This window comes from Rhinopithecus bieti, unplaced genomic scaffold (assembly GCF_001698545.2).
Source record: "Rhinopithecus bieti isolate Rb0 unplaced genomic scaffold, ASM169854v2 scaffold_27006, whole genome shotgun sequence".
Classification (NCBI taxonomy): Eukaryota; Metazoa; Chordata; class Mammalia; order Primates; family Cercopithecidae; genus Rhinopithecus; species Rhinopithecus bieti.
In genome coordinates, this window is record NW_016813373.1 from 2,812,404 (window position 1) to 2,839,095 (window position 26,692).

Genomic DNA, 26,692 nt, shown 5'->3' on the forward strand with positions numbered 1-26,692 from the left:
ATTTTGTGATTTAGCATTTGTACACTTCAATGGCATTTAAACAGCTACACAATGTTAAATATTGTTAGTACAATTTGAAAACTTCCATGAAAGGATTTGTGTCACAAGTGTGCATGACACATTATTGGGCAGATTTTCACTGTGATGGAGGGACTGGGGATGGACATAAGTTCTCAAAGACAGCATCACCGGGAGCAACCAGGAAGCCAAGTAACATGCTACTCCCCAGATCATTCAGGAGCAAAAGGGAACCGTTTCAGAGCTGTTCAGCTCAATTATTTTTTTAGATAATTACTTTTCATATCCCCAAATTCTTCCAAAAAGTTATAAGAACAACTTACATTGTTTTACCTACAGCATTTCCCATGAACTAGAAATATGCAGAGTTCTATGCCTGTTGCATGACAGAGACTAAATAATTCAGGTTCTTCTTCACCTACCCACCAAAAATGCATGTGGGCCTGAAGATGAAGTCCACGTAGCCCAATATTAAACTACCAAAATTTCCTTGTGCCTTTCTTAAAAGTGGGGAGGCACTGTCTAAGCCAAAGGTTGTTTTGATTGCATCCATGGTTCTAGTTTCTGGATGACTGATTTGGATACATTCAAGATGACAGCTGTCAAGAAATCAAACATCTGTTTTTACCAGAATGTAGTCTGACCATTTTTCCCTCGCAGTTCGAAGGGCTGCCTGTCGTAGTTTCATCACATGGGCAAACCGGGAGCTTGGCCAGTGCTTTGGTCCAATTTCATCAGGGTAAGACCTAAAATAATAATGATAGCTCATCATTATTGAGTACCTACATGTACCAGCCTCTGTCCTAAATGTTTATATGTATTCATTCAATCTTCTATCAACCCCAGAAAGTAGATACTATTATTATAATCATCTCCATATTACAGATGAGGAAACTGGAGCAATGAGAAGTCAAGTAACTCACTGCTCACTGTAAACAACAATATTTACATGAAATATTTCAATGGGTTCTCATGAGAGCCCTTTGAGGTGAGTACTACTGTTCTCTGCATTTCACAGGTGAAGATATCGGGGTAGAGCAGTTAAGTCATTCATCCAATGTTACACAATGGGGCACAATCAAGATTTGAATCCAAGCAAAAAGCTCATGTTCCTAGACAATTTTTATACATCCCAACATCAAATAAATTTGGAGAGTATGCAGTGTAAAACATGAGTTTCCCAGGAAAAACAAAGGTTTAATTTACTTGTTGGAGTCTCCACAAATGATTCCACACAGTCTAACACATTGATCTGTCTTAGATAAAGTGAGGTCACGGAATCTCTATCAAGATTCACAAAACAGCCAGGCCAAGACTCCTCCATGGCCACATAGGCAAGTGGGTTGGAACACACTCCAAAACCCTTCTGAAGGCACCCAGCTGGCACGGACATTGATACTGTTGCAGTAACCCAAAACTGGCCACCACTTCAAGATCTCATAGCTGCACTGGCAGTACCTTTGTTTTAGTGAACAAAAAACTGCAAAAACAATGAGACTATAACTATACAAACAAGGTTAATAAAACTATATACAGCACAGGAATTCTCTGGAATGTCTTCCCCAATTATTGTTTCAATGAAAATCAGTGGAATTCTCATTTTTCTAAATACATTCCCCCCCCAAAATGCCTGCTCTAATATTTTTTCACACTGACCTTGGCATATAATAGATTTAGTCAAAACCTGGCTGCAGAGAACAGTACCAAGATGCAAAGAAGGGACACAAAATATTTCTGTGCCATTTTTATTAGGTCAAACTCCATTATAAGGCACTCTAAAGGAGTGTTTACAATCTTTTATGGTGTTCAGACTTCACTGTTAAATTTTGCTTGACATACAGTTCATGGGCTTGAATTTGAGAAATAAATAGGTATATATTATATTGTATATATTTATTTATAATATGAATATTTATAAGAATTCTTACATATAGAGAGACTAGAAGAACAGAAACTTGTTCTGGAATGGCACTTATTATTACTATAATACAAATTTGACTTTCAATAAATGACTTATCTGGGGAAGAAATTCAGGCAACTCCTTCATTCTATTTCTACAGTCCCTGAAGGTAAAATTGTAGTAGCTTTGGGAACATTTATAATAGTAAGTTTTAAACACATTTATTCTTGTTCTTATTTGTTCATCCAACCAGTATTAATTTAGTGCCTGCCAAGAATATGGCTCTGAGGGGATAGGGGGAATATAAAGTGTTTATATACTCTAGCCCCTGCCAAAGAACTTACAATTTATTTAGAAAAAAATATACTAATTGCATAGTTAATTAACAATGTTGGTTACATATATCATTGTGCCAGAAAGGATGACATAGAATATAAGCAATACAATTATTGAGACAAAGGTAGATATTTATAACTGAATGATTAAGAATGGGTTTCTATAGTAGGCATGATTTAAGGTAAGAGTTAGTTATGAAGAAGGAAAGGTCTTCCAGGACCTGCACAAGCAACAGTGTGGGGTTTGGAAATAAAAGGAATGTTCTGGATAAACCACATTTTCTTTTGGTGCTAAATTCATGGGTTTTAAAAATATAAGTCTTAGGTGTTTGAACTTCGTTCAGCTCCTAAAGAGTAAGTAAAGTATTTTTAACAAAGAAATGAAACCATTTCATTTGTATTTGAGGTAGATTGATTTGACTGTATTGTATGTAGGATGACTTGGAGATAGAATCAATTAAGAAATTGCTATGGTGGCCGGGCGCAGTGGCTCACGCCTGTAATCCCAGCACTTTGGGAGGTCAAGGAGGCAGATCACAGGGTCAGGAGATCGAGACCATCCTGGCTAACATGGTGAAACCCCCTCTCTACTCAAAATACAAAAAATTAGCCAGGCGTGGTGGCGCACACCTGTAGTCCCAGCTACTCAGGAGGCTGAGGCAGGAGAATCATTTGAACCCAGGAGGCGGAGGTTGCAGTGAGCCAAGATCGTGACTCTGCACTCCACCCTGCGTGACAGAGCGAGACTCCATCTAAAAAAAAAAAAAGAAAGAAAGAAAAAGAAAAAGAAATTGCTATGGTAACCAGGCACAATGACTCACAGCTGTAATCCCAGCACTTTGGAAGGCCAAGGTGGGAGGATCGCTTGAGGCCAGGAGTTCAAGAACAGCCTGGACAACATAGTGAGATCATGTCTCCACAAAAAATAAAAATAAAATTAGCCAGGCACAGTGGTGCATGGTTGTGGTCCCAGCTATGCAAGAGGTTGACTGAGGAGTATTGCCTGAGCCCAGGAGTACGAGGTTACAGTGGAGCTATGATCATGCCACTGCACTCCAGCTAGGGTGATAGAGTGAGACCTTGTCAAGAAAGAAAGAAAGAGAGAAAGAGAGAAAGAAGGAAGGAAGGAAGGAAGGAAGGAAGGAAGGAAGGAAGGAAGGAAGGAAAGAAGGAAGGAAAGAAAAGAAGAGAAAAGAAGGAAAAGAAAGAAAGAAGGAATTTCTATGGTTAAGATAAGAAATAACCTAAATGAGCATCAGTAGGGGATCAATTAAATAATTATGGTAAATGCACACACAACAGTGACTATGCAGTTAAAAAAAAAAAAAAAGAAAATTAGCTCCTTAACTATTACTATAGAATGATTACCAAGATATAAGTTGAAAAAAGCAAGGTGTATGTAGAAAGTATACACATTTTCACTATGATCCTTCCAATATAAAAGTTTACATTTAAAATATGAATAAATAATATCAATATTTAAAAATATACACTGTCATGTCAATTTATTTATGAAGTAATGCAAACCTGAACTTGGCTGGCAGCTGTGGGAGTAAACAGGAAGAAAGTACTGTGAAGATCTCTAAAAGGGAGAAATCACAGATATTCAGAATTCACATAGGTGCAGAAATGAAAGNATTGTATATATTTATTTATAATATGAATATTTATAAGAATTCTTACATATAGAGAGACTAGAAGAACAGAAACTTGTTCTGGAATGGCACTTATTATTACTATAATACAAATTTGACTTTCAATAAATGACTTATCTGGGGAAGAAATTCAGGCAACTCCTTCATTCTATTTCTACAGTCCCTGAAGGTAAAATTGTAGTAGCTTTGGGAACATTTATAATAGTAAGTTTTAAACACATTTATTCTTGTTCTTATTTGTTCATCCAACCAGTATTAATTTAGTGCCTGCCAAGAATATGGCTCTGAGGGGATAGGGGAATATAAAGTGTTTATATACTCTAGCCCCTGCCAAAGAACTTACAATTTATTTAGAAAAAAATATACTAATTGCATAGTTAATTAACAATGTTGGTTACATATATCATTGTGCCAGAAAGGATGACATAGAATATAAGCAATACAATTATTGAGACAAAGGTAGATATTTATAACTGAATGATTAAGAATGGGTTTCTATAGTAGGCATGATTTAAGGTAAGAGTTAGTTATGAAGAAGGAAAGGTCTTCCAGGACCTGCACAAGCAACAGTGTGGGGTTTGGAAATAAAAGGAATGTTCTGGATAAACCACATTTTCTTTTGGTGCTAAATTCATGGGTTTTAAAATATAAGTCTTAGGTGTTTGAACTTCGTTCAGCTCCTAAAGAGTAAGTAAAGTATTTTAACAAAGAAATGAAACCATTTCATTTGTATTTGAGGTAGATTGATTTGACTGTATTGTATGTAGGATGACTTGGAGATAGAATCAATTAAGAAATTGCTATGGTGGCCGGGCGCAGTGGCTCACGCCTGTAATCCCAGCACTTTGGGAGGTCAAGGAGGCAGATCACAGGGTCAGGAGATCGAGACCATCCTGGCTAACATGGTGAAACCCCTCTCTACTCAAAATACAAAAAATTAGCCAGGCGTGGTGGCGCACACCTGTAGTCCCAGCTACTCAGGAGGCTGAGGCAGGAGAATCATTTGAACCCAGGAGGCGGAGGTTGCAGTGAGCCAAGATCGTGACTCTGCACTCCACCCTGCGTGACAGAGCGAGACTCCATCTAAAAAAAAAAAAAGAAAGAAAGAAAAGAAAAGAAATTGCTATGGTAACCAGGCACAATGACTCACAGCTGTAATCCCAGCACTTTGGAAGGCCAAGGTGGGAGGATCGCTTGAGGCCAGGAGTTCAAGAACAGCCTGGACAACATAGTGAGATCATGTCTCCACAAAAAATAAAATAAAATTAGCCAGGCACAGTGGTGCATGGTTGTGGTCCCAGCTATGCAAGAGGTTGACTGAGGAGTATTGCCTGAGCCCAGGAGTACGAGGTTACAGTGGAGCTATGATCATGCCACTGCACTCCAGCTAGGGTGATAGAGTGAGACCTTGTCAAGAAAGAAAGAAAGAGAGAAAGAGAGAAAGAAGGAAGGAAGGAAGGAAGGAAGGAAGGAAGGAAGGAAGGAAGGAAGGAAAGAAGGAAGGAAAGAAAAGAAGAGAAAAGAAGGAAAAGAAAGAAAGAAGGAATTTCTATGGTTAAGATAAGAAATAACCTAAATGAGCATCAGTAGGGGATCAATTAAATAATTATGGTAAATGCACACACAACAGTGACTATGCAGTTAAAAAAAAAAAAAAGAAAATTAGCTCCTTAACTATTACTATAGAATGATTACCAAGATATAAGTTGAAAAAAGCAAGGTGTATGTAGAAAGTATACACATTTTCACTATGATCCTTCCAATATAAAAGTTTACATTTAAAATATGAATAAATAATATCAATATTTAAAATATACACTGTCATGTCAATTTATTTATGAAGTAATGCAAACCTGAACTTGGCTGGCAGCTGTGGGAGTAAACAGGAAGAAAGTACTGTGAAGATCTCTAAAAGGGAGAAATCACAGATATTCAGAATTCACATAGGTGCAGAAATGAAAGACAATGAAAAGCACATGTGCCTCCAAACCTGGAAGCCCTAGAGAGCTAGTTAAAGAGGAAGGGTAAATAATGAGTTTACACATTTTGCTCTTGCTACTCACTCCGGTTCATCCATAGGCCTCCACTCCACATAGTGATAGAGTCTCTGTACATTTTTCAACCACTCCCTGAGTATTTCTGTTGTATTATCCACATTGTGATCGGTGGCTGCCCTGCATGAGAGAAAGCACAATATAGTTTAACTATGTCATCCAAAGAAAGAGAGGGAAATCCCAAAGACACCAAACTAACTGAAAGAAGAATGGCTACTCCTGGAAAAAAAAAAAAATTGTATATGTGAAAGTAATTCCCTCATAGTCCAAACTAGACAATAAATTTCTAAAGTGAGAGACACTGCTTAAAATCATCTTTGTGTCGTTAGATCCTTAAACAGGGCTCAGCCAATTGGAGAACGTGTAAATAATTGCATTAATAAATAAACATATGAAAACACCAAAGATAAAATGAATTAACTGAGAGTCAATTACTGAATCCTCTTGGAAATTTTTCTATATGTTTTAATTTTCAGTTACCCAGGATGTAAACTTCACTTTTTAACTTCACTAACAATGACCCTCAATTTGAACAATAATTCTGCTTTATCTTCATTTCAAGTCAATTTCTGACTACAACGAAATATCTAGTCAGTGCTGCTTTAATCATTGTGAAGCTACAATAATAATTCTCAATATAAAACTCAAAAATTAAGGTATCTTCAATTATCTATTTTTGGATTAACTTTATCATCACATTTACAAAATAGAGTATTTTCAAAAGTCTTTAAATAATGTATACAAAACTTGTGCCTGTTCTACCTTGAAAGTTTAACAAACGGATCCACTTGTAAAGGGGCTTAACTCATTTATTAAAAAAGTATTTTCAAACTGTATCACAAAGCAAAACCCAACACATGTAAAACGGTTATTCAGAACACCTATAAATGAAGAGATAATGAAATGAAAAACAGAAAAAGAGAAGAAAGCAGGAGTTGTAATCCTGACAACAAACAAGGTAGAATTCNAATTCTCAATATAAAACTCAAAAATTAAGGTATCTTCAATTATCTATTTTGGATTAACTTTATCATCACATTTACAAAATAGAGTATTTTCAAAAGTCTTTAAATAATGTATACAAAACTTGTGCCTGTTCTACCTTGAAAGTTTAACAAACGGATCCACTTGTAAAGGGGCTTAACTCATTTATTAAAAAAGTATTTTCAAACTGTATCACAAAGCAAAACCCAACACATGTAAAACGGTTATTCAGAACACCTATAAATGAAGAGATAATGAAATGAAAAACAGAAAAAGAGAAGAAAGCAGGAGTTGTAATCCTGACAACAAACAAGGTAGAATTCAGGCCAAAGAGTATTAAGATGACAAAGAAAGAGACTTTATAATACTAAAGGAGGCCATTCACATCAAAATATACAAAGTGTGAATTTCTATGCACTTTCATATATTACAGGGGTTGGCAAACTTTCTTTCAAGAAATAGATGGTAAACATTTTAGGTTTACAGGCTATATACTATCTGCAACTACTACTTAACTCTGCCATTGTAGTGATACATCAGCCATAAACAATATGTAAATGAATAAGCATTGCTGTGTTCCAACAAAACTTTATTTACAAAAACAGGCAACTGGTCTGTAGGCTATAATTTGCTGACCCTTAATATAGTAGAAAGCATAGCAACTGTAAAGAAAAACAGAAATAACAATAAGAGATATTAACATATCACTTTCAGTTAAAGATGGTACAAATGGGGAAGAAAGTAAGTATATATAGGATCTATACAACACACTAATAGAGACTTCTCAAGTGCACATGGAACATCTACTAGTACTGACCAACAATTACATCCCAAAGAAAGCCTCCATAAAATTGAAATTATATAAACAACATTCTCTGATCTAAATGACATATATGTAGAAGTTGATAATAAAATAAAACCCCCTAAATCCACTAAAAACTCTCTTACAGAGTTGCTTTTAAAAAATAACAATTGCTAGTGGAAAATAAATACAAGCCAATTTCAGAACTTCCAAAATTAATAGTGAAAACACTACATACCAGAATTTTGGGATACAATGAAAGCAGTAATTAGAGAAAATTCAGTTTTATATGCTTAAATAAAATAAATGCGTTAAATTTCTACTCAAAAAGCTAGGAGAAAAGCAACAAAGTAAACATATATAAAGAAATTAATAAACGTAAGGGTAGAAAGTTGTGAGATATAAAATAGGAAAAGAGTAGAAACAAACTAAAATGCTGCTTCTTTGAGAAAAATCAATAAAAGACAAGCCCTAGTTAACCTACCTAAGACAAACAAATATAAAACAATAAGAAATGGTAAAGATGGGAAACAATATGATTGATTTGGAAGAAAAATTTTAAAAATGTGTAATCGACTACTTTGTACAACTCAATGATAAATAACTTTGAAAACTAAATATAATAGAAGATTTTCTAAAAAAATGGATGTTAGCAAAATTAACTCCTGAAGAGATATAAAGCTTAAATGAATAACTTCCATGAAGACAGTAAGGAGGAAAAAAAAACTAACTAGGCTCATGTGTTTTTACAAAGGAACGCTACCAAATCCTACAATAGATACTTCCAATGCTCTACAGCTTGTTATCCAGAGTGTAGGGAAAAAATGAAAATTCTAAATTCTTCTAATATTGCAAGTATAATATTGATGTCTAAATCTTATGAAGATTTACACACACACGCACACACACACACACAAAACTATAGACCAATATCCTTTAATGCATATGCTGCAAAAATCTTAAATAAAGTATTAGCAAACAGAGTCCAACATCTTATTAATAAAATATAGCATGGTCTAAGAATGTTTACTATGAAGGAATTTAATTAACATAATTCACTATGTTAATGGACCTGGAGAAAATCATGATTATCTCTGTAAATGTGTAAAAGTCTTTAACAAAATTCCACACCTATTCCTGATTTTTAATAACCACACATAATAAAATTCAAGCAGATACTAAAAAAACAAGCCACTACAATTAAAACTGTGTGGTAATGACACAGGGATAAATGACATAGGGAGCCCAGTGGCACAGAACAGAAAGTATAGAAATTTAGTGTATGATAAGGGTATTATGTAATATTCCCATGTAACAAACATGCACATATACTCCCTGTATCTAAAATGAAAGTGGAAATTTAAAATAAATAAAGTTTCACCAAAATATCTATACATATAATACAGGTTTGAAAATGATCAGAGGTAGACATGAAATAATTTAGTTTTTATTGCATCATTACTTTCACTGCGATTTGTAGGATGATTTAAAATAAATTGAAAGTAAATATAAATAAAGGCCGAGTGCAGTGGTTAATGCCCGTAATTGCAGCACCTTGGGAGGCCAAGGTGGGCAGATCATTTGAGGTCAGGAGTTTGAGACCAGCCTGATCTACATGGTGAAACCCGTCCCTACTAAAGAAAACCAAAAAATTAGCTGGGTATGGTGGCACGTGCCTGTTAGTCCCAGCTACTTGGGAGGCTGAGGCAGGAGAATCGCTTGAACCTGGGAGGTGGAGGTTGCAGTGAGCCGAGTTCGGTCCACTGCACTCCAGCCTGGGTGACAGAGTGAAAGACTCTGTCTCTATAAATATAATAAATAAATAAAGCATACACATAAAAAACAGTGCTTTTCATTAAAATGAACCATTATAGTTTTTACTTGATTTTAAATTGCCTCTAAATATATTCAAATTTTTTTTATCTCCTAAAAAAGTAACATTTAACAGAGGGAATGTTCAGGAATGTTCAAGAGAGAAAAATACACTGTTAAGCAAAGCACGGTGGAACTCTATTTAGATAGGGAATACATTTCTGTAAAATACCAAGTAACTTAAAACTATGTAACTTAAGTCATAGGGTATAGAAAAATGGGACACAGAGGTACGTAACTAGTATTTGAAAATATTATTTTGTAAAATAGATACTTAAACTAAAACTAGGCTAATTAAAAACATTATCCAATAACTAGAGATGACACCAATGGCCAACTTGATCTACTTTCAAGTGTCTTCTTGAAATTAGATGAGAACCAGCTCCTCTCTTCACAGCAAGGTCTAGGAGGGAGAAAGACCCACAGGTCCACCTGGACATTCCATGGCCTGGAGAGGGAGAGAGGTGATGTGTGATGCTGACAGTTTTGAGGGATAGGAGGTGAGCACCTTAGGACCAAGATGAGGAGCCCTTAGCAACTCACAGAGGTGGGAAAGTGGTCCAGAAAGCAATGTGGAAGAAGGCCACAGGCTCCACCGAGTTTGTGATTGTGCCAAAAAGTGCAAAGTCAGCAAAAGTCATGTCCATTTTGACTCATGGTCACAAGCTACCAACATCCAGGGTAACAGGTGGCCATGAAGAGCACAATGAGAGTCCTACCACTGGTCTTGTAACAAGAAGCATGCAGAGAGCAATTCCTGAAACTCGGAATTTACCATAAAGCACCTTATTCTTCACTCAAAACATTATGAAGAGGAGTAATTAAAATTAAACGAAACAAAAATTCCTCATCACAGTGTTAGCCAAAAGTTATGAGAATTCTACATTATTCTTAAATTATTTATAAATGGTGTAGGAGAATTTGCCAGGTGTGGTAGCATACACCCTTAGTCCTAGCTACCTGAGAGGCTGAGGTAGGAGGATCACTTGAGTCCAGGAGTTCCAGGCTGCAGTGAGTACAACTGTGCCTGTGAATAGTCACTGCACTCCAGCCTGGGCAACATAGCAAGACCCCATCTCTTAAAGAAATAGTCTAGGTAATTTATACATCATCTACTTCTTTCCTTGGTTGTTGTTTCTTCATTACACAGGACTTCTTAAATTCTCTTTGTCTTCTCTACATCAATGCATTTCCTAATCCTTTTGACAAAGTTGGTCTTATTGTATGAAATGCATTTTCTTGGTGTATAGATTAAACAACTCCAAAACCTGCCCAAGCATCCACTCCTGATGAACATCCTTAGAAATTAGCTGCCTGCAGTATGCAGACGTGAAGATGTCTAAGTAAAAACAGATGCACAGATTTCAAATATTCTCTGTACTGAGCTAAAAAATTGTCTGTACTCTTACTTCCCTGAATTAAAATTCTCTTTGTTCTCAGTCTTCTGAGGAAATGAACATGTCCTCCAGCTGTGGTTGGAGACAGGTGCATCCATCCTGGTCTTTGAAGTGCAGGGCCAATCTCTCCTACACTCATTCCCAGAAGAGGAAGAGGCCCTGGCCACACCAGCCCACCGAGGAAGCCTCGCAGCCCCACTGAAGACTGAGTTTCCCTGCTCCTCCTCCCCACTGTCAAAAAAAAGGCAAAAACGAAGAAATCCAGGCAGACACTCCTAACTGCTGCCTTGTAATCACTCTGACAAAAGTATGTTTCCATTTGAATGCATAATAATGAAAGCATTACAGGCCCTGGGCTATTCAGAGGGTTGGACAGAGAGAGATACCAAAGGCCCAGATGCAAGCTCTCTGGAGGAAACCCAAGGCTGGTGCTAACAGTTCTATTTTCGGAGCCCTGTAGCACAAGGCAACAACAGCGCGGTGCTTGTCCTGCTGCAGCACTCCACAAGCAGCTAGACACAAAAACCTCGGCAGCTAAGGTGGATTTTTCCATGAAGCTAGGAAGCTGAGAACCCAGAATGTGTGAGGCCCCTCAGGAGGAGCTGAGGCACAGTGGCCCCTCTCTCAGTCTGAAGGCTCCTTGCGGTTCCTGTGGAAAATAAGTACTGTCTCGAATCTGTCATCCTCCTCCCAATCAGACCAGAAAAGGCACCCGGAAAAATTGCAGACATCACTAATGGATTCCTTGAAGAAAACAAATGATGTGCAAGGACAGCTGGACACCTGGAGAGGTGATCTGCAAGTAATTGACAGTCAGTAATCAAACTGGAAAAACACAAACATGGGCTGGCTGGGTGACCATGTTTCCGGGAGGCTCACACGGCTCAGTCTGCCTCAATTCTCCAACTAGAGAGGATTCACACCTAAATCAACACCTCCACTCACTCTCTCTTCCCCGCTTATCCTCTGACTCAGGATAAGACAGCAAGGAGAGGCTGGGTGCAGTGGCTCACGCCGGTAATCCCAGCACTTTGGGAGGCTGAGGTGGATCATCTGAGGTCAGGAGTTCAAGGCCAGCCCAGCCAACATGGTGAAACCCCGTCTCTACTAAAAATACAAAAATTAGCCAGGCGTGGTGGTGCGTGCCTGTAGTCCCAGCTACTTGGGAAGCTGAGGCAGGAAAACTGCTTGAACCCCAGAGGCAGAGATTGCAGTGAGCTGAGATCATGCCACTGCACTCCAGTCTAGGTGAGAGAGCGAGACTCTGTCTCAAAAGAAAAACAACAACAACAAAAAGACAGCAAGGAGAGCTCAGCTCTTGAGCTGTTTTTAATTTTCTTTGAAGGTCATGTTGGGACAATAACTTTCCTTTACCTCTAAGGAGCCCTGGTACCTGCCAGCCACCAAGGTCTCTCCCTTCCACTTTTAGGGGAGCTGTGGCCCTGAGACAGCTTCAGTGCTCACAGTTGGCCTCCTCTCTGTACATGAGTCCTGGCTTGCTTTCTTTGGAGCTAGTACTTGAAAAGGCAGCGCTGGTAGAAACAGGTGCCACATCCACACTGGCCACCTCTCACCCTAGTGCTGCCCATCTGCTTTCCCTCTGATTCTGCTTTTAGTTCCTATTTCCCCTTCTTCCTCTTCTCCAGCTGTGCAAGTTAGCAAAGGCCCATGAGTCTTGAATTCAAAATCGAATTGGGACTAAGGGAAACATGTATTGGAGATGTGATCACAGCATGTGTAGGGATCCCCTTAACTGATGATGCTCCCAGGTCAACAGGTACATTGTCACCACTACATGGAAGGGAGCACAAAGAGCAGGCCAAGAAGTCAACATGTCTGCAGGATGAGACAGCTTGGAAGGATCCTTGCAGGATGTTTGGCTGTGGAAAAAAAAATATTGAGATTTATCTGGCAATGTCTAAAAACACTGACATTTCTCCTTGTTCCAGAAGTTAGTTTTCATTTCTAAGTCTTGCCTCTTAAGACTCAGCACCAACTAGAAATAATTAGAACTGACTCATTTATTTTGACCACAAGTCCTACTGAGGTTGTTAGGGCTAAATTCATATTGGTAAGCATGGGGCCACTGGAATCATATTAAAGATGCAGACTGGATCTCTCAGCAGGTGCGACACAGAAATTGAGGACACAGTACTTCCTTGTTTTATTTTATTTTTGAGATGAAGTTTCACTCTTTTTGCCCAGGCTAGAGTGCAGTGGCACAATCTCAGCTCACTGCAACCTCCGCCTCCCGAGATCAAGTGATATCCTGCCTCAGCCTTCCAAGTAGCTGGGATTAGAGGCATGCGCCACCATGCCCAGCTAATTTTGTGTTTTTAGTAGAGACAGGGTTTCACCATGTTAGTCAGGCTGGTCTTGAACTCCTGACCTCCAGTGATCCACTCTCCTCAACCTCCCAAAGTGCTGGGATTACAGGCATGAGCTGCCGCGCCCGGCCAGGACACGGTACTTCTGATCACTTCCATCTGTACTGACTCAGGGAATGTCCTCAGCTTCCCTGCCACACCCCGGAAAGTCTAGACCTTCGTCACTATAGAAGAGGTCTGCGACTGGTGGAGCAGCAGGATGGCAACACTGGACAGCGACTGATCTATTGATCTTGGTGCCTGAGAACCCGCAAAATACTTTCCCCAGAGGCTCAAGGGAATGGCAATGGAATGAACAACAAAGTTAGTCACCACCTGGACAATCCTCACCATGACTAGTGAGTTGGCAAAGGTAAATTTTCCAATTCAAGACTTCAAACACTGAACTACCCTCTCAGATGCTTCTTGTTTTCATCCAGCAAAGAAGACTCATTTGTGTAGAAAATAAAGAGCTCCACCTAAAAATAAAATTCCACTAATGAAAGCAACTACTGTAATTCATTTTCAAGAGAGGTCATATCATCGAGTCCTGCCACCTCTGTGTCCAGTCTCAAGGAAAGCCTCCCCAGCAGCAGACGTGCCAAAGGCAGAGACATGCTCAGCTACTCAGCAAAATATGCCAATTGATTCTTGCTTCTTGGTTACCAGGTAGAGTTCTGTCTAAAGATCCGGAACCCTTCTTGTGGGTGGAAACTAGATGGATATGGTTAAGGCATGAATATGGATTGGGGGCCTGGGGATTCCTCCCACAAAAAGCCTTTTCCTAGATCCTATTCATACAAAGTCAATTAGTTGCAATTCTTCACAATGAACTAAGGAATCAGAAAAACTCACTTCTTATGAAAACCTCCTCACCAACAAAATTAATGTTTATACTGCCTCAACATCCCTCCTCAGTATTCCTCATTTCATCCCAGAAACAATCATAGATGCAACATACCTGAAGCCTGGGTATGTGTGATGTAAAAATAATATTTGATTCTAGGAATTCAAGCAACCAATCAATTTCATCCCTAAACAGCATCCCTAAATTTTTCTTGATGGTAAAGTTTGCTGATTGACCAGTTAACAGTCAATTCAAAAGCCCATTATCATCTTTTAATAAAATTAATAAACTTAATTAAGCATATTATAATTGAGCTATTATTGATACTCATGATTCTGAGATATATTTTCTTGTCAACATTATGTCACATACAAATCCATTTTAGCCTTATGATTAACTAAGTTACTCATTATCTTTATTTCCCCTGTTATAGAAAAGAAGGCTGAGGATGAGAGGTTATGACTTGCTCAAGTCATGCAAATGGTGGGTACTAGAGCTCGGCCTTTTTATTTAGGCCTTCTAATCCGTCCCACAACACCCCCGACCCCAGGCTCCCCACCACACCTGTCCAACAGAGAGTAGATGACCAGGAAACACTGTCAAATTGGAAGTTCTCTACCTTGTCAAGAATATGAATCAATATGACCAATATGATCATCTCAGGATGACAGGATGGAAATGTCCCAGCAAAAAACAAAAGAAAAATGGGAAGATTCATCCATTCCTTACAAGCTTTGCTTAGGTTTACTTTCAGCATAATTTTCCTTGGAGTCACAACCCTTGGAATTCCATGAAAATATCAGTGGGAGCATCTGAGATAAGACAAATATGTTTCTCATTTGTCTAAGTACCCTCTTGCTGTTTTTGTTCTCCTTTGTCCCTTATTTATTCTTCTTCCCACCCTTTTCACCCAATCATCATGGCCCCTTTTCTCATCCCTATTGGATTTTCCAATTCTGTTAAGTTATTTATTTTGTGGATGCACCCTGAAGACATGTAGTTAAATGTAGCACTGGTACTAAAGAGAAGACAGAGCAGGATCCAAAAACATTTTCTCCAGGAGTCCTGAACCTCTACACCCTCCAAACACATCAGGTTAGATTGGACACCCTCTATCTGTAATTATGCATCACTAGCTTGCCGTGCTTCCAGCACTGTGGTTGCTCCTGTATTATAATTAATTGGTTCTATTTCTTTCTTCATTACTCGACTTTCTTCCCCTGAGGACAGGGACTGTCCCAGTACTTAACAGTTCACTATAAAATAAGCACTTATCATGAGTTTGATGAGTGAATGAATGAACAATTTCAGGGAACTTCTCCTCATCCAACCCAAATGCCTACAAAGGCTGAGCACAGATAACAAAGAAGTGAAATGGGCCATGTATGAGCCAACAGCATGAAAGAAGGACTGTTGAGAATAGGCACATGTGGGCCCCAGCTGATTGCTGCTGCACTGGAATGTGTGCCCAGAAATGCTAGGCTTTCAAATTGTTTCAAGAGAATCTGGCTATCTACTTTTTAGAGATAAAAGTCTATTTATAACCTGTACAAACTTTTAGGCTGAAATGCCATGAAAATATTCCAACCTGGCAGGAGGTCTCTGGAAACCAACATAAAAAACACATTATTTTATCTCTTAATAGCCCAGGTCCATCCATCTACACATGCTCAGGGCACATATTTCAGTAATTAAACATTTCAAATATGGCTGGGAGGACAGCAATAATATCACTTTGCTTCTTTCACAAAACAGAAAACATCTTCCACGAGAAAGAAAAGACAAACATGCATAGATTGAGCAAGGTGTAAGTAATTCTCTCAACCAGTCTAATATCAAGAGAATTGGAAAGAAGAAAAAAATGATGGCGGCACCATGGGATGAGTATAAGTGTACACTTCCTGCAAACACTGTACATACCTCCTCTCACTGTGCAGCAACTAAGATATGATTACTGCTGCACAAACTTTTTACTAAAAACTTTATTGAGATACATTTCACATACCAAATATTCACTCTTCTAAAGTATAAAATACAGTGGTTTTAGTTGTGCAACCATCACCATTATCCAATTCCAGAACATTTCCATCACCTCAAAAAGAAACCCTACATCCATTAGCAGTGACCCCTCACCCCTCCAGCTCCTGGTAACCACTTTTCTGCTTTCTGTCCCTATGGATTTGCCTATTCCCGTCCTTTCTTATCAACGGAATCATATGATTGTGGCCTTTTGTGTCTGACTTCTTTCACTTTGCATACTGTTTTCAAGGTTCACGTATGTTGTAGCACGTATCGGTACTCCATTTCTTTTAATGGCTAAATAATATTCCATAGTATGGATATGCCACATTTTGTTTATCCATTTATCAGTTAATAGACATTTGGGTGTTTTCACTTTCTAGTTACTATGAACGATGCTGCTATGAATATTCATGTACAAGTTTTTGTGTGAACATACAGTTTCATTTACCTTGAGTATGGCTGCTCAAACTTTAAATACTATGGAAAAAGAAGAAAATTTATTTTATCTTATTCTTTACCCTTTGTGGAGAATCTACTATGTTCCAGGCACTAAGCTGACCATTTTACATATATAACTTTAACATTTAAAGTAATTCTCCTGTAAGTATTATTATCCCCATTTTCCAGAAGAGGAATGTGAGGCTTAGAGACTCTCTTCCAAATATTGTTTTCTTTCCATTTATACTTGATCTTTGATATGTACTTTTCTTAATTTCTGAAATTCTCAGTTTTCTGTTCCAGTGTAGCAGAGAGGAATCCTTTATTCTGCTTCATGAGTATCTTGGTTGTACATGAGATGAACAGATGCAAGGGCCCAGGAATGCGTGGGCAGTTGCAAGGAAGTGAGAAGTGTCAGGTCTCAGCAGAGGAGCTGGGTGGAGCAGCTGAAACAGGACATGGATGTTTAAACTCTGAGGGGGGATGTCCAGCACTGCCTAATGGTGGGGCTGGGTCCATGTAAACAGTTAGTTCTTGGGCCTGGCAGAGCAATGCTACAGCAAAACATGGAGCCTCTGAAACATGAGGTCATGGGGAACTGGAGCCAGCGCGACCACAGGGAAAGTCACAGCCCAAGGACTGGGCTTGCTACGTGCAGCAATTATTGACAGGAGGATCTCCCCACCAGGATCTGCTCTGTTATATGGAGGAGAACTGGCTGAACTGCGGTGACAATGTAAAGGCAAAGTGGTCTCTTGGATTGAGGACTGGGAGAAAGCTGAAGGAAGTGTCCGTGTTCTGTGTAGAAAGATTTACTTTGATTCATTCATTTCTGAAACCAACTGCAGTTAAGAATGACAATAACTATTTAAGTTATCTATTAATCCTGAGTTCCTTGACACTACTATTTCGCTAATGACATCCTTAATCAAATAAAAAGTATGAAGTCAGGAGGAATGGTTCTTTCACCAATTAACTCTATAATCTTAATGAATTTACTTGAACTCTCTGTGCCTTGTTTTTCCATCTGTAAAATGGGACAATAACATCTGCTGCATCTACCTAGCTTACTGGGTTATTCTGAGGAGCCAACAGCATGTGAAGGAGCTTTCAAGAATACTTTCCTTCCCCTGGCTGTCCCCAACACACACACACATCCTCAAATAAGAAATAAGACAGCTTGTTGAATACGCTCTTAAGACACATGCAAAAAAGTTCAACAAATGCATTTAAGGCAAACAAACTAGAATTACCACAGCCTACCATTTTTTAAGAAAAAAAGATATACATGCCCATTAAACACAGAGCAAGTGAAAGAAATGTACAGCAAGGACTGCTAATTATCTCAATATCAGTTCTTCTCTTTCTCCCTAGTAATAGAAGTTTTAGCTGAGTCTAAAGAGTAAACTTTAGGCTCGATGACAGCAAGGACATTTGTCTCTTCTGTTCACTGCTCCATCCTTAACACTTAGAACAGTGCCTTGCACATAGTATGTGCTCAATAAATATTTGCTGAATGGTTCCTCTCACATCAAACTCCTAGCCTAACAAGAACTGTAAAAACACCTGTACAGTTCTCTCAGTTCAATAGACACCAGCTATGCATCTCCTCTGTGCCAGCGATCATGGCACTTGCTGGAAAGCAACACCTTGTCACTCACATCAAGATGCACCCAGTTTTTCACAGCTGAACAGGAAATACAGGTGTGTAAATAAATAACTGTAATTCGGTATGACATTGTTGACCATGGATATATGACAAGGTCTCCAAGTACCAGGGAGGAGGGAGTGGCTAGGATGGTGTGGGAAGGGCCATGAGAGGCTTCTCAAAGGATCAGAGACCTGAAGTGGGATTTGAAGATTGAGCAGATATTAAGGGAAAGTAGAAAGAAGAATGTTCCAGAAAAGGGAACAACATATGTGGAGGCAGAAAGGGATGTAACAGTCTGATGTGTTTGTTGAACTTCACGTAAATTTGTTGGGCTAGGACTTAAAAGCCGAGAGGGTCAGATGGCTGTGAAATGAGGTGTCAGGGCTGATGCAGTTGTCAGGGATGGGGTAGGTACAGGACACAGTGAAGAAGGATGACCCCCTTTCATGGGTCCCTAGCATCTTGCCCTCCTTTAAAAAAATAAACTGATTTATAATTCTCTGAAATTATGTATTTTTCCAGATTGTGACAGGTATTGCCGTTAGCATGAGCATGCATTTATTCTGATTCCTCAGAGGAAATACTCAAAATACACATGATGTGCTGGCCTATTTTATTCAGTTCCAATTCCATCCACAGGTGTAGCTGCCACATAGTCTGGGTTTTCTGGAGAAAGGTGTGATTTCTAACATTCCGACCCATTTTCTTCACAACTTCATTTGTACCTCCCGGATCATGTGTCCAAGGTAAACACTTAACATGTGCTTGTTGAATGACTAAGTGAACAAATAAATGCTTGTAAAAATCAATGACATGAACGAAAATAAAGTGGTTATATTTGCTAAGGGTCTATTACTTAATGAAAAGCCCCAGCAAATCTGTAATAGAACAATATTAGATGCATATAAATCATTTTGATTTTTGTAAAAAGCCATCACACTTTTCTCTGCTATAGTATTTGTTTCCCCATTGAGAAAGTTGGACTAGAAACATGAACAAAGAGAAAAAGTATAAATTTACAAACTGAATTCAAGGCTGTTTTCCCATAGAGTATCCCAGAATGAGAACTTGGCCCTGACTAAAAAAAGAATGTCAGCCCAGTCAGTCACTGTTATCCAATACCTGTTGTCTTGGTTCCAGGAGCAACACTCCTGGCCATCTCAGGAGGAAGAGAAAAATGTTTGCTTTGCGTTTACTTGCTTTGAGAAATTTTCAGTCTGGCCTTCCCATATCACTTCATTTGTGGTTCCTTCACATGTCGGGGTGGGGATGCTGTGGGAGACTACAGTTTGGCAGGTGTTAGATACATGTTCATTTCCTATACTCACATCCACGGGTAAATTGAAGAGTCCCAAGTCATATTTTTGAGGAGTTTTGAGTTATTTTACTTAGTCGTAGTGTCAGGGCAAACAGGAGGCTATTCTGATGGGTGTTTTTTTTTTTTTTTTTTTTTTTTCCATTTCTCTTCTGGAAAACTACCATCAGAGGGAAGGAACACTGTGCTCCTAACATTCCCAGGATCTGTGTGGCTTTGTCACATGCTCCCAGGAGAGAAGCACGCATAAATAACACAGCATATACATGTGTTGCTATTGCCTTTACTACTCACTGGGCTTCTGCAGAGAGGGGAGCAGTGAGAGCAAACCTCAGCTAAGTGCTCACTCCAGGCCAGGCACTGACCAAGAACTCTAGTAACATCTCATTTAATCCTCACAACAACCCTATGATGTACTATTCTTACTATCTCCATTATACAGAGGAGGAAAATCAGGTCCAGAGATGTGACACATCATACCCAAAGTTTCAGAGGTAGTAAGAATTAGAGCCAGACGTGAGTCAGACAGCTGGACTCATGACTGTCCCATCTACCACTACTCCAAGAGGCTTATTTTGAAGCTGTCCTTTACAGTGAAGTTTAAAACAGAAGGAAATATTTTTAAAGACAGTAGAGGGTAAATTCTAACTTTATCTTCGAAGTGCTAGGTATATCAGCAGGCTTTACATTATCAGTAAAACTGCTGCAGCCACAGGCCATTTAAGTTAGCTTAAAGCCCCCATGGGTCATGGGCCATCTTCATGCCTCAGAAACATAGTCAATGAAGCGCTCATAATTTTCAGTGATGTCTTAAAGAAGGAATGGCACCTAATGATGATTGATTGACTCTCCTCTTTAATATTTCTCAAAACTTTCAGTTAAGTTGTTTATCTGGTCTCTGACAGATAGGTTTAAGAATCTTTGCTCTTGCTGTGAATAGAGTAATCAGTTGAAAGGATGCCTGATACACTAGCTTTTTAAAAGCCTGCTCCAGATTTCATCTCGTGACTTTGGAAGGTAGGACATGGATACTGGGCTCTAGACTTCCAAGGTGCTCAAGCCTTCCCCATCCTTTCCAAATGGTGAAATCCCCCAGTTATATGGCTTTTGGTACCATGTATCTTTTCTTTCTAGTACTTCTCAGAGTTGTAATTTTACATTTATTTCTATGGTATTCAATAATTTATTTCCCCTCCAATGGTTTATAAGCTCCATGAGGGCAGGGATGTCTCTCTTTGCTCATCACTGTATCCTCAAGCCCAGGACAGTGCCTGGCATCAGCACTGGATAAATGGTTGCTAAATGAATAACCTGATGCAAAAATGCTGTCCTCACTTTTTTAAAGAAAACTCTAAATATTTAAAATATGTATTTTCACCAGTAAAATGAAACACACAATCAGATAAAGATGATAAAATGTCTTTTGGGGCACTTCCTCTATCTTTCATAATCCATATCTGGAAAGTTCGAATTTCATGTGGGCTCTGGAGACAGGAGGGAATCAGATGCTGTTTGGTGTTAAGCTGCTGAAGGCCAGGGGAGCCCACTAATCTATCTAAGAGGAAGTGGGGAACATAATCAGTTGCTTTGAAGGCAGCACCCAGGAAATATCTGGCCAGGACAGAGGTTCAAGCAAATATAATTGTGGTAGATGGCAAATAAGGCAACAGGTGAGTAATTCTTCTTCCTGGCTTTCATTGGGGTGTGTCTTTTAAGCCAAATTAGAAATCCATCAAGAGGATTTGGTATGCATCATTATAAACAGAGTCCAGCTCCAGCCAATGCAGGGAGAAGACTGCAACCCACCTTTCAGACACAAAAAAGGACCCAATGACTCCCTGAGGAACAAGTAGACCAAGGGCAGCTCTGAACACGCTTCCTTCCCCAGCCCCAGGTCAGGCCATGTCTAAGGCACATGGCTAAGGCCTGGCTTTAGTCTCTAGGTGCCACCACATTCTTTTGGAGGTGCCATGTGAAGGAAGCCAACGATGTTCAACATTCAAAGTTCACATCCCCAGAATTTCCTAATTTTTCAATTGCCTCTGTAAATTATTTCAGAATATGTCACTGTTAAAATTCTTAATTTCATTCCCACATCTGATGTTGGGAATTAGGCATTACCAGAGCTAGATTTGAACTCACTGACCCAAGTTTCTTCAGCAGAGGATCCAAAAGGAACCAAAATTTTCATCAGGACTGTTATGTGTATGAAGACATAACAGAAGCCTTTCGGTATAATGTAGCACTCAAGACAAGGATTCAGTAAAATAAATCATATTCATTTTCTCCTTTAATTCTTACAGCATTCTAGGAAGTAGGTATTCTCCCTGTCTCATGGATGAGAAAATAGTTACAAAGCTGGTAAGTAATGGTTCCATGATTCAAGCCTAATTAACCTGCAAATTATTATTATTATTATTTTTTGAGACAGAGTCTTGCTCTGTAGCCCAGGCTGGAGTGCAGCGGCACAATCTCGGCTCACTGCAACCTCCGCCTCCCAGGTTCAAGTGATTCTCCTGCCTCAGCCTCTCGAATAGCTGGGATTACAGGTGCGTGCCACCACGCCCCACCAATTTTTGTATTTTTAGTAGAGATGGGGTTTCACCACGTTGGCCAGGCTGGTCTCGAACTCCGGACCTCCAGTGATCCTCCCACCTCGGCCTCCCAAAGTGCTGGGATTACAGGCAAGAGCCACTGCGCCTGGTCTTAATCTGCAAATTAAAGGTGAGTTTTCAAAAGCAAGGAATGAAGAGATTTTTTTTTGGTGAGGTCTTATGGGGAGTAATAACAAAATATCTGTCATAAAATCAAGGATCTTATATCTAGTCAGATTTTTTAAAAACAGAAAATAAAGCCAAATGTAGCTGACTATACTGCCTACAGATAAATTCCATTTTATCCAGAAGGTGGTATGGTAAAGTGACTTCTGAAACCCTTCAGCTATTTAATCCTGGCTAAATTACTTAACATCTCTATAAGCCTTAGTTTCCACATTTGCATTGTTGTAAAGACTAAGAAATCACATATGAAAAGAATAAACTTATTAGAAAAAAAAAAACAAAGAGAAGAAAAACAATAACATGAATACACATCAATAGTCATTTTTGAATACATAAAATTTCCAAACTTGTAGCAAGAAAATTGCAAATATAAGTACTTCACCAATAAAAGAAATAAGTGCTATAATCCAATAAAAGGCATTTGGCCCTGATTGAGAGAAAAAAATTCCCAAACAAGCAAACATTTTTAAAAAAATCTAACTTATTGGCAAAAGTGATTTTGGACCTCCAAACCTATAATGAACAGTTCAAAACACATATAGACATGTCTAAACATAGATGAACAAAAATCTTAAAACCGTAGCAAAGTAGAATACAACAAACATGTCAAACTCAGTAAAATAAACATCCTCTTGAGTGAGCGGCGAGTGGAGGGAGAGGAACAGGAGAAATCCCTAGGCAGCTTCCAGAGAGTTCTTCAAGCAGGACATTCTGCCAGTGGAGGCGCAGCCTCCGGAAGCCAGAGCCACGTCAGGCTAGCAAGCACTCAAGGGCTTCTTGTATACTACCTTGTATGTTTGCTTCCAGCTGGTGTGTACTTTTTTTTTCCTTTTTTTGGTTTGACTATTTGTTTTTCTAAGGAAACCTTTGGGTTTTCTTCACATTTTTTCCCCTTTAATATCGCAATTTACTTAAAATATTCCAATTACCTTAACACATGTAAGTTTATTGTCTTTCTTTATCCCTTTCATTACACTTTTATGGGGTATTCTAATTTGTCATCTTATCCTATTCTCCTTTTGAATCTTACATTTTACTTTGAAAATTATGTATAGCCCATTTTATTTTTTTTATTTTTATTTTTTGAGACGGAGTCTCGCTCTGTCGCCCAGGCTGGAGTGCAGTGGCTGGATCTCGGCTCACTGCAAGCTCCGCCTCCCGGGTTTACGCCATTCTCCTGCCTCAGCCTCCCGAGTAGCTGGGACTACAGGCGCCCGCCAATATTTTTACTCCTTTTTACTCTTTGTTTATTGGCCTTATCTTCAATCCCAACTATAATATGTTTTTAACTTTTCAATCTTATTGAGTGCTGTTCTTTTAAACTCTTTTATCTGAGCTATCTCGGTAAACGAATCTTGGTTTCTTGTATTTTAAGTCTTATATTTTCTAGTCTTGTCCCAACTAGTTTGACCTCCAAGGCCTTGTGCAGTGCCAGGCCCATGAAAGACAGGCCACAAATGTTAGGAAATAAAGAGCTCTGCACTGGACCACAGTGCGCCCACATGCTGGGGAGGAGGCGCACAGGCTTCTCCCACCCTTTCCTTGCACCTCTGATAAACCCTCAGGGAAATCACCCTGTGATCTCTTCAGGATAACAGAAGAAAATCCGTATGAAAAAGAGAAGGCATCACAAGAAGAGAAAACCAAACACCGCATGTTCTCACTCATAGATGGGAACTGAACAATGAGATCACTTGGACTCAGGCAGGGGAACATCACACACCGAGGCCTATCATGGGGAGGGGGGAGGGGGGAGGGATTGCATTGGGGAATTATACATGATATAAATGATGAATTGATGGGTGCTGACGAGTTGATGGGTGCCGCACACCAACATGGCACAAATATACATATGTAACAAACCTGCACGTTATGCACATGTACCCTAGAACTTAAAGTATAATAAAAAAAAAAAGAAAGAAAGAAAGAAAAAAAAAGAAATAGAGAAGGCAGAAAGCTGAAGTGATAACAATGTTTAGAATCCCTAGAAGCTGGAATGCCCATCTAAAGATAAGGTGATTTAAACGTGTAGACAGTGATTGGGCTTCAGTGCTGAACAAAGAGATCTAAAAATCAGGACTGATGAGACAAAATGGGCAGAAAACTCCATGAAGATGCAATAAGGAGACCTAGCTCAAAACATTTTTTGGACTCTGGAGCTCTGAAAAGAGATATTCTCTGCCAAGTTATCTATCCTCAGACAAAAGTAAATGTTTTGACATTCCTGCAGGCTCTGTGAGTTCCCCACCTGGTGAACAAAGGCCTGCCTAGAGGTGAGGACCTGTCAGCTGACACTGCTTATCTGCCTTAAAACCTCAGTGCAGTGGCCTTCTCTAAACACAGGGCGAGGGTGCTAATTGGAAAAGCCTGCAGTTTTCTCTCAAGTGAGAAATACTTAATGACAGAAACTGAAGGTCTGGACATACAGCAGGTGTCCAGACCCTAAGTAAATACTACGTGGGTTGAGGAAATGACCTGTTATAAATGGGGTGAATATGCACCCAGAGGGCACTGCCACTTAGGCTTTTTACATTATTGAGCTTATCCTTGAAAGAATTTCAATGGTATAGTGCCTGAGTTAGGAAGGGGGTCAATACACATGAGGTGAATGAGTGAATGGACAAGTGAACAAATGAATAAACAAATTCATGGCGTGGATTAGGGGCAGGCAGTGGAAAAAGCTCTATAGAACAAGAAGCTTAAGGTCTGGTCAAAGGCCCACCATCAACCTAGCGTGGAATTTCAAGCAAATCAATTTACTTCTCAAGTTTATTTTCTGCAGAAAAAAACTACGTTTTGCTTAACAGAGGTGTTGTGAAGATAAATATAAAATAAAAAGATTCCTCCAACAGTATTCTGTATAGGTAAGACATTATAAATTGTTATATGTCTTACTATAAATTTTATAATGTAAGATTACATAGATGTTAAAGAGAATGATAAATGAACCCTTATACACACCACCTAGCTTAAGAAGTAGATTTATTTGAAGTTCCCTTTGTGCCTTCCCTAGTTACTCCTCTTCCTTCTCGGCCAATAATCTCTAGTCTGAATTTTTGATTATTAATTCCCTTAGGATTTTTGATAGCAAGGGTGTCCAATCTCTTGGCTTCCCTGGGTCACATTGGAAGAAGAAGAATTGTCTTGGGCTACACATAACATACATTACCACTAACGATAGCTGATGAGCTATTAAAATATTGCAAAAACAACCTCATAATGTTTCAAGAAAGTTTACGAATTTGTGTTGGGCTGCATTCAAAACCGTCCTGGGCTGTATGTTGGACAAGCTTGCTTTATAGTTTCACTACATATGTGTATAACCCCAAACAAACTATACTTCAGGCTGTTTTTGAACTTTATGTAAATAGATTCATGTTACATGTGTTTTCTGTAGCCTTAACACTGACATAAAACTTATACATGTTGGTACTTGTATCTGTAGTTAATAAATTCACTGCCAATGCTGTTATACTTCACTGTGTTATTATACTATAATTTGGTGATCTATTTGACTGCCAATGGACATTTAGCATATTTCCAGATTTTTGCAATTACGAACAATGCTGCTATGACCTTTGTTGCATGTATCCCCTGCTGTATATGAACAATAGTGCATTTAGGAGTGGAATTCCTGGGTCAATCATAGGTCTGAACATGTTCAACTTTACTAGGGAATGCCAAATTGTTTTCAAAGTAGTTGCACCAATTGATAGTCCCAGCAGCAGTATATGCAAGTGTCTGTTGTATATAGATCCCCAGCAATGCTTGGAATGTTGTCAGATTTAAAAATTTTTGCCAACCTGGCTGCTAAGAAATGATATATTATTGTGGTATTTATCTGCATCTCCTTATTACTGATCAGGTGGTGGAATGTTTCATATATTTACAGTCATTCATGTGCTTCCTCTTTTGTGAAACCTGTTTGTATTTTTGCCCACTTTTCTGTTAGGTTTTTTGATTTTTCTCTTTTATTCATGAGTTCTTTGCTGATTCTCTATATTATTCCTCTGTTGGTTGATTGATTCTCAATACTATTCCTCTGTCAGTTGCAAAAATAATTTCCCACTTTATTGGTTGTTTGTCCACTATTTTTAGGGTGTCTTTTGATAGAAAGTCCCTTCATCTTATTGTTTTGCATTTTGAATGACTTGAGTATTCTTGGTCCTTTGCTCTTTCAAATAAATCTTATAATCAGCATCTCAGAGTGCATAAACAATCCTCTTGGGATTTTTTTTTTTTTTTTTTTGAGGCAG

General features: G+C 38.9%; 1 protein-coding gene across 3 annotated transcripts in view; it reads right to left on the reverse strand.

Annotated features, from left to right (window-relative positions):
• COLGALT2 (collagen beta(1-O)galactosyltransferase 2) overlaps positions 1-26,692 on the reverse strand; it is a 115,369-nt gene that overhangs the window by 45,179 nt on the left and 43,498 nt on the right. For all 3 annotated transcript variants that reach the window (XM_017848115.1, XM_017848116.1, XM_017848114.1), the window contains 2 exons: positions 5,972-6,082; positions 647-764 (listed from right to left, as the gene is read on the reverse strand). In XM_017848115.1, coding sequence (XP_017703604.1) covers positions 647-764; positions 5,972-6,082 — 229 coding nt within the window. The remainder of the gene's footprint in view (positions 1-646; positions 765-5,971; positions 6,083-26,692) is intronic.